This window comes from Cyprinodon variegatus, unplaced genomic scaffold, assembly GCF_000732505.1.
Source record: "Cyprinodon variegatus isolate N-32 unplaced genomic scaffold, C_variegatus-1.0 Scaffold777, whole genome shotgun sequence".
Lineage (NCBI taxonomy): Eukaryota > Metazoa > Chordata > Actinopteri > Cyprinodontiformes > Cyprinodontidae > Cyprinodon > Cyprinodon variegatus.
This window is the reverse complement of record NW_015151230.1, coordinates 266967-275818: the sequence shown is the minus strand read 5'-3', so window position 1 is coordinate 275818 and position 8852 is coordinate 266967. Positions and strand designations below refer to the sequence as shown.

The 8852-nt window shown below is 42.4% G+C and overlaps 2 protein-coding genes across 4 annotated transcripts in view; one reads left to right on the top strand and one right to left on the bottom strand.

Annotated features, from left to right (window-relative positions):
* The window catches only part of ddx10 (DEAD-box helicase 10), a 4492-nt gene extending 1389 nt beyond the window's left edge, over positions 1-3103 (bottom strand). For all 3 annotated transcript variants that reach the window (XM_015396126.1, XM_015396127.1, XM_015396128.1), the window contains exon 1: positions 1698-3103. In XM_015396126.1, the coding sequence (XP_015251612.1) occupies positions 1698-3038 (1341 nt within the window). In that variant the 5' untranslated portion in view covers positions 3039-3103. The remainder of the gene's footprint in view (positions 1-1697) is intronic.
* Positions 3104-8000: 4897 nt separating this feature from the next.
* Positions 8001-8852, top strand: part of szt2 (seizure threshold 2 homolog (mouse)) — a 96999-nt gene continuing 96147 nt past the window's right edge. The window contains 1 exon segment of the mRNA XM_015396136.1: positions 8001-8270. Coding sequence (XP_015251622.1) covers positions 8244-8270 — 27 coding nt within the window. The 5' untranslated portion in view covers positions 8001-8243.

The window sequence follows — 8852 nt, the reverse complement described above, 5'->3', positions numbered from 1 at the left end:
GTGTTTTAAACGCCACGGGCCGTGTTACACGCCACGAGCCGTGTTTTAAACGCCACGGGCCGTGTTACACGCCGCAGTCTGAACACATTCTGGAAATCATTGACATATATCTAGACCCGTAGCACAAATAAAAACTGTAATTCAAATTGTTCCACAGTCTACTTTTTAATAATATAATCAAAGCCTTCATAAAATTAATTTTAAGAACAAAATAAATCCTTTAACCAGTGTCAATAGTTAAGGAATAAATAAAATTAGAATCAGGAAAGAAACCTTAAAATAAATGAAGCTATTTCTGTATCAGAGAATCAATCTGTAGATTTAAGGTCAGGATGTTTGATTATTTGTCCAGAGTTCAGCGATGTTCTGTTTATATTCCACCTTCTGCTGTTGCCCACATCTCATCTGATGCAACTAATCATTACTTTACAGGAGGTTAAGCTGCTGATTGAATATTAATCAATTGATCGATTAATAATCAGAAAGCTAAAGGTTCCTTAAAGAAGACTGGAAGAAATGAAACCAGGTGAAACTAAAACGTTTTCACTCGCTCCATCAGCTAAAGGCGTTTCAGGCTCTATACTCCGGTTAACGATGAATCGATTACTGAATTAGTTGACGATTATTTCAGTAATTAAAGAATCGTATTAATTGTTTCAGCCCTAATGTGATGTCATCAGTTCGATTGTTGCTAACAGCCAAATGCATTTCTGGCAATAGATGCTGATTTTATTCACTGCCTCACTCTGAAACGGGTTGTGGTTTCACGACTTTACGCTCGCAATGTCACGACTTTACGCTCGCAATGTCGCGACTTTATTCCAAAAAAAAAAATAAAAAATAAAAACATAATGAGATCTACGTCTAAAGAAAAAACGCAGCAGTAAACTCTGTGGGATGGTTGCTATGGTGACTGAGAGGTGATTCTCAGAGAGATCTGGGAAGTTTTTCTTTCTGACGTCATGCGTGACATCATCCGAATGAATAGAAGGGGTGGAGCGTAGCCGCCTGTGGCCCGGGCTGCCTGCAGCTCCACTACTTCCTGTCCTTCTGAATAGATGAACTGATGAATCCAGGTGTGTCCAAGGCCACACCTGGATTCATCAGTTCATCCAATAGTAAATGTCAGGTAAGGAAGGAGCAGCTGAAGTTCAGGAAAGAAGTGGAGCTGGGCCTGAGGTCACATCGATCAACAGCTTTCAGGCTCTTAGAACCGGTTTCTGATTCTTCTGGGTCAGAAAGTTCCGCCGGAGGTCTAGGTGAAGAGACGGAACCACGGTTCGGCCCGTTTCCTTCACACGTCACCGATCTGCTAACGAGGCGGGACATTACAGACGTTATTCTGGTTCTGGTCCGGTTCTGTGCCATTACTGCAGAGGAACCAGTCCTGGTTCTGAACCTTCCTGCTTCAGACAGGAAGTGGTACCAGGAAACCGGAGCGGATGGGTTTGGGCCTCTGAGACCCCTGATGGAGGAGTAAACCCTGGAACCGGATCGGATGGGTTTGGGCCTCTGAGACCCCTGATGGAGGAGTAAACCCTGGAACCGGATCGGATGGGTTTGGGGCTCTGGGACCCCCCCTGATGGAGGAGTAAACCCTGGAACCGGATCGGATGGGTTTGGGCCTCTGAGACCCCTGGTGGAGGAGTAAACCCTGGAACCGGATCGCGCGCAGCGAGGACGGGTGAAGGCCTCACCTGGATGCGGCTGATGGGAACCTTCTTCTCCTCCAGCTGGGCCAGCATGGCCGCCTCCTCGGAGGGCAGCAGCAGGAGCAGAGCCTCCCCTCCCTGCTGGTACCGGGCCGTGCGGCCCACTCTGTGGATGTAGGTGTTGGCGTCCTCCGGACAGTCGAACTGGACCACCCAGTTGACGGCGGGGAAGTCCAGGCCTCTGGCGGCGAGGTCGGTGGCGAGCAGCACGGCGCTGCTCTTCTTCACGAAGCTGTCGTAGACCTCCACCCTCTTCATCTGCTGCTGCTTGCCGTGCAGCGCCAGGACGGGCGTGCCGGGCCGCAGGCGGCAGAAGGCCCGGTACAGGTACTGCACCTCCTTGCAGCAGGCGAAGAACACGATGATCTTCTTCCTCAGGTGGCTCCTGATGAAGGAGTAGAGCATGTCCACCTTGTGGTGCAGCTCACACACCACGTAGCTCTGCTCCAGGGTGGCCGGGGTGCTGAACCGGGCCTTCTCATGGACCCACACGTACTCCGGGTCCCGGAGGCTGAGCCGGGCCAGGTCCTTCACGCTCTTGGTCTGCGTGGCGGAGAAAAGCAGGGTCTGGCGGGTGGCGGGCAGGTTCTCCACGATGGCGTTAAGGGTTTCGGCGAAGCCCATGTCCAGGATCCGGTCCGCCTCGTCCAGAACCAGCACCTGCAGGCTGCTGGCCTGGAAGCTGGCCGTCTGGTCCATGTGCTGCAGCAGGCGGCCCGGCGTGCAGATCACGATGTTGGTTCTGCAGATCCGGGCCGACTCGCTCTTCAGGTCCTTCCCCCCGATCACCAGCCCGGCGGAGAACTCGTGGTTCCGACCCACCCTGCGGAGAACCTCGAAGGTCTGGTAGGCCAGCTCTCTGGTGGGGGAGATGATCAGAGCCCCCAGCCCGTCCAGAGGGGTCCACTGCTGCCGGTACAGGCTCTCCAGGACCGGAACCAGGAAGGCCAGGGTCTTTCCAGAACCGGTCTTGGCCGCAGCCAGAACGTCTCTGCCCCTCAGAGCCAGGCCGATGGTCTGCCTCTGGATCTCGGTGGGCTGGCGGTACCGGGCCTCCTGCAGACCCAGGAGCGTCTTCCTGGACAGCGGGAGGTCGGAGAACTTCAGAACCTCCTCGGTTCTGATGTCTTCATACCTGCTGAGCAGCCGCTGGATGTCCTCCTTCTCCTGCTGCCACTGCGGCTTCTTCTTCTTCTTCTGCTGCTGCTTCAGCAGCGCGCGGGTCTTCGTGTGCTTCTTCTTCCACTTCTCGAAGCACCGAACCGGGTCAGCAGCCGCTGCTCCCGGTACGCCCGCCTTCTTCTTACCGCTGCCTCCTGCCTTCATGGTCCGAAGTAAACAGAACCTGGTCCGAACCTCCACACCGTCACAGCGTGATCAGCAGCGGCGCGCCGTAATGACGTCACAGCGACGCGCGGCTTCTCCTTCTTCTTGATTTTAGGCGCATTTAGCGCTTTGCTGCCCCCCTCAGTATGGGAGCCGTTTGTAACGAGAAGCAGTTAAATATTAGGAGCAATATTTCTAAAAACAGAAGGGATAGCCAGACTAATTTATCCAGCATATACCTTAAATAAAACTAATACTACGATAAAATTTTTTTATTAAATTCATTACAATTTCATATGGAATAATAAACAACATCTGATCAGAAAGAACGACACAATAAAATCAGTAGAAAAAGGAGGAATAAGTTTACAAACAAGTTTATGGTTTAGTTTCCCTTCACAACTTTTTCAAAAAATTGGAGGAATAAAATTTCTCTTAAGATGTAACTTTTATCCTGTCAAATTACCGATTAAATTATCAGACTACCACACACAAGTTCTAAAGTATTGGTAAATGTTATACAAGCACAATTTTACGCCATGTTATATGATTATTTGGAATAACACATTTATTTTATATAAGAGAAAATCTCTATACTACAGAAAATGGGAGGAAAAGGGTATCTGGGCCATTGTAAATTGTAAATTCTTTATCCACAAGTGCAGATTCTTTAAAGTTTCTCCAAATTTTCAAGCATTCCAAAACAATATTAAAAGTTTTCATGCCTCAATTAAGTTACTGGAAAACAACAAGGGATTAAAGTTTGCAGACTTGATAGCAATATATTTTAGCTAAACCCATGTGTTTTTTTTGTGTGTGTGTTTTTTTTTTATTCAATTTTAATTTTCTTTCTCATTCTTTTATGTTTATTTTTCCTAAAGAAAACTGTCATGGAAGGCATATGTTCAATTGTATGTTTCTGCTTTACAAATGACGCCCCATAAGGTTTTCCCTCCAGTCTTTTGGGTTGTGAAGAAGTGAGAGAGGTGAAGGTGGAGAAGACCAAGGAGATTATGGTGGACTTCAGGAAGAAGCGGCCTAACCACGCTCCACTGCTCATCAACAGCTCAGCTGTAGAGGTGGTCAGCAGCACCACATTCATCACAGACACCCTCACCTGGACTGGAAACACCACCTCACTGGTCCAAAGGGCCCAGAAGCGCTTGGACTTCCTGCACCCCCCCCATCCTCCCCACCTTCTCCAGAAGCACCATAGAGAGCGTTCTGAGCAGCTGTCTCACTGTGTGGTGTGGAGGCTGCAGCGCCTCAGACTGGAAGAAGGTGAGAACAGCAGAGAGGATCATGGGGGCTCCTCTTCCCTCCATTAAAGACATTTCATCCCAGCGCTGCGTGTCCCGAGCCCGTGACATCATCAATGACCCCTCACCCTTACTACTTACTTGTTCCTCTTGGCTTCGGTTTAATGTTTCTAAATATTTATTTCCTGTCATGTGCTCCATCCAATGCAGATCATTGGCTCCTCCCACATCTAGTGAAAACTAGCGTGATTGGATGAGTCATAGAACGCAAACACTCATTGGTTAGCTAAAGGAAATCATCAGAAGCAAGCAGGTGTTCTTCAAACTGCTAACGTGAATTGTCTATGCCATGCTACAATGTGGGATTCAGAAAAAGATGTTGAAATGTCTGAAAGGTCGGACACAGGCGAGAGCGTATCGGGAGACGGAGACCAACAAGACCTCCCTCATGTCACGATTTGGATAAGGTTTGTTGACCCAAAAGCAGAGGCAATTTCTTGAGGATTTAATGATGAGATGACTGAGAACAGAGGCAAGTAATCCAAAATCCAAATATGAAAACAAAGTCCAAAAACAAACAGGAAACCAGGAATCCAAAAATCCAAAATTCAACACAAGAAAACAAGTCAAGACAAACCAGAAACCATGGAGACATCAGGGAAATCACAATTACAAGGCTCAGAGAGATGGAGTTGGAGGATGTTTGATGAGGACCCAGCAAAGAAGAACAGAACAGAGAAGGTGTTTAAGGGAGACTGAGACAAAGAGAGAGCTAACGAGCAGATTGGGAACAGGTGTGCAAAAAAGCAGAATAGAAATGGAGCTAGGGAAGAAGGAGAACACAAGAGGGCAGCAGAGGGCAACACATAAAAACCTAGAAAACTGAAAATAACTAGAAAACAAAATAAGAATTAAACCACTAAGACTATAAAACATTGAGCAAAGTAAAACTGAAAACTCAAAAGAAAAACATAACAGAACCAAGACTGAAACAGTAACTTAGAATTAACCAGAGAACACAACAAAAATAGAAATTAAACTGGAAAACAAGGACTAAAGCAAAACTGAACACTGAAAAGAAAACATAACAGAACCAAGACTAAGACAGTAACTGAGAAAAAACCAAAGAACACAACAACATAAGAATTAAACCATAAAAAAAAAACAGAAAAAAAGGACCAAAGCAAAACTGAACATCCAAAAGAAAAACGTAACAGAACCAGAACTCTAACACCTCATCCTTGGCCCTATCTCAGAGAATTTATAGAAATAGTCGAAAAATTGAGCTTTCAGTTCATATAGCGGCATCTGGCTGTTTTTTTAAGGGTTACTTTATATTTTTATACTTTAAGTAGTTTTTGGAGCACATACTTTTTCACTTTTACTTGAGTGAAGAGGTCAAGTTGATACTTCAACTTTTAACAGAGTGTTTTAAAAACTATTTAAACTAAGCAAAAAATGTGTGTACTTTGACACCAATGTTCCCCACTGCCATTAGACTGCTGAATGTTATGTAAAATGGTTTGTTTTATTTGTATTAAAAAAATAATGTTAGATCTGTAAATATACAGTCATATATTTATATTACTATTTTTATGTATGTATTAATGTTTTTCAAGGCTGCACTTTAAAAATTAAATTGTCTAGAGCTGTTAAACAAAATTTCGTTTGGTTTACATTCATGTATACAAAATGACAAAATAAGTCTAAGTTGGATGCAGTGAAGGTAGAGGAGTAAATCTAGTTAGAGCTTTCCATACTCCTTAATCCTGGTAATGATCTACTAAAGTGAAATCTTCATTCAGATTTTGTTTGATAGCTTAAAGATCTCTAAAAAGATTCATTGAGAGGGACAGATAATGTAGTTTGTTTTTCCTGTTAAGATTGCAAAACTTCGGTTTCATTTTTAGATTTTTTTATTACTTTATTTATCATTTATAACTTACAAAATTACTGATAAAAACCATAACAACATTCACAGAAAAGGTGACATAAGAAACACCAGAAAGACAGGAGCAACATTATATGAGGCATTATTAAAGGACAGGGTATTATAAAAGATCAACTTTATCTAAAAAAGAAAGTTTTTTTCTTTTATAAAATCTCATGACTTTGCTAGAGATTTTACTTAATTCTTCTGTTGGGATATAATAGGTTAATTATTAAAGAAACAGCATTTATATAATTAAAATATGAAAATTAAATCAGATTATTGACACCGTATTCCCTAAGCCCCATTTTCCAAACTCTACTTAAGGTAAGATATCTGTGGACTGGATCGGCTTTACAGTTAAAGATAAATAAAGAAATAAAATACATATTTTCTAACCATAGCCAGATAAAGGGATTGCTTTGAAAATCTGATATTTTTCACAAAATTCCTGAAACACCAACATGTTTCCTTCATTGTCCACAGAATGGGAAAAAACACAGATGTCTTTCTTATGCCTTTCCTCAGTAAATGAAAATATATTTTTTATCACTCACAATGTCCCTAATGTTTTGCAATAATATAGTAATTAAGCACTGAAGAAGAACCATTTGTTGTAATAGTGTGAAGCTGCACCAGACCATAGAGTAACCTTCATAAAACACACTGCAGGTATAATTCTCACATAACACCTGCTGGGTGCTTCCAACCTTTTTTAAATAAGAAGTTTCACCATAAAGAAGCAATAATTTGGTACATTTTGTTGTTTTTTGATCCAAATGAAAACTGCAGATTTTACTCATCGACAAAAAACTGAATAACTTTAAAATTATGAAATATTTTAATAAAAGATAAACAAAAATAATATACTCTACAATTGAAGAAAAAAAAACATACAAAAACAAAAAAGTTTGCAAAATTAACGAGCTTCTATCTGAAACTCTCTATAGAACCAAAAGCTAAAGAAACACAGTTTAAAATCTTAAATCTACTATTAATTATATTAAATGCTATCCTCCAAAGAATAACTAAGAATTTGTTTAACATTGATTAAAACAGAAGCTAAATTTTTAAAATGTAGATAGAAACAACAGACCGTATTTTCTATAAATATAACTGAAGTAACTTAGAAAGTTGGAATAAAACTAAATGAACTTTTTCTGAGGCCATTTCCAGAGATATGAAAACAATTGGAGTCTGGCTGAAAAAGCATAAAGCAGAGCTGTCCTTTAATCTCATGTATTCTTCATTCCCAAACAGAGATTTTCAGCTTTTTTAATTTAACAGAATTCCATTTATATCTGAAATCTCTGCAAAACATTAAATCTAAAGCATACTGAGCCCCTTTTTTATGCTTTTTGTCACTTTATGTTGTTTAAATGATGTTGACTTGATATTCTCTATAACTAAATCCTAAACTAAATCTCCTTCATGCACTTTGTACCTTTCAATTAACATTAAGTGCCATATTTGTTTGTACATATATTGATAAATAAGAAATATATAACTTAATCTGACGTTTAAACCGTCAGTTAATCTAAATCTGAAGCCTTATATTCTTGTTGTTTTGTTTTTATTGACGTTTTAAAATAAACAGGCATCAACATGCTGAAGTAAACAAAAATTACGATAAATCAGAATGTTTGAAAACAAAGTAGATGTTTCTTGTTTCTTCCGGACGAAGCGGACACACTTCCGGTATTCCTTTACCTTTCAAAACAAAGCAATTTAACCACAGAGGCCACCTGATCTTATCGTGTATGCTGGCCCATTTCTGGTCCGATTCTGGTTTTTGTCCTGGTGTAAGATGTGTGTGTGCTTTTCTTTCTTTTGGGGGTAAACGAACCGGTCTTTGAAATTACTGCTGCTTTCTCCCAAAGGGACGTTTTATCCTGAAAGTCCGGACCGGAAGCTCTGTCGAAGCTGCCAGTCGTGTGACTCTGAGGTTCAGCAGATAAACAAGTGTTTGGGCTGCTGGTTCTGCTCCGGTTCTGCTGCTTCCATGCAACTCCAGACATGGCAGAGAGACAACAGGAGCACGAGGTAACTTCATTCACTTCCGGTGGGGGAACCGGGTCGGTTTCCGGTTTGTTTGAGCACCACAACTTGTCAAACTTTGCTCAACCATCAGAAAAGTCTGCAGCAGCTGCAGGTATTTGGGCCGGAAGTTCGGTCCAAAGGTTCGGATAGAGAAGTTCGGGTTTCCATCCGGCAGCATCAGGACTCAGTAAAGATGTCAGTCCAAGCTGCCTCTAAATGATCCACATGCAGCAAAGTCCAGTTAAAAAACCCGTCCTGGTAGAACCGAACCATCCCGGTTCCGGTCCATTAATGGCCCATATTACACCGGAATCAAGGGTCCAATAAAGAAATGTTAGGAAAAGACCAAGACTGCATGAACTGGACTTAGACCTGGTTCTGATCCTGTCTTAGATCTGGATCTGATCCATTTTTAGACCCGGCTTTAGATGAATCAGTACCTCCATGAATGGTCTGGGTTATATCTAGGATCGGTCTGGGTTACCTCCAGGATCGGTCTGGGTTACCTCCTGGATCGGTCTGGGTTACCTCCAGGATCGGTCTGGGTTACCTCCTGGATCGGTCTGGGTTATCTCTAGGATCGGT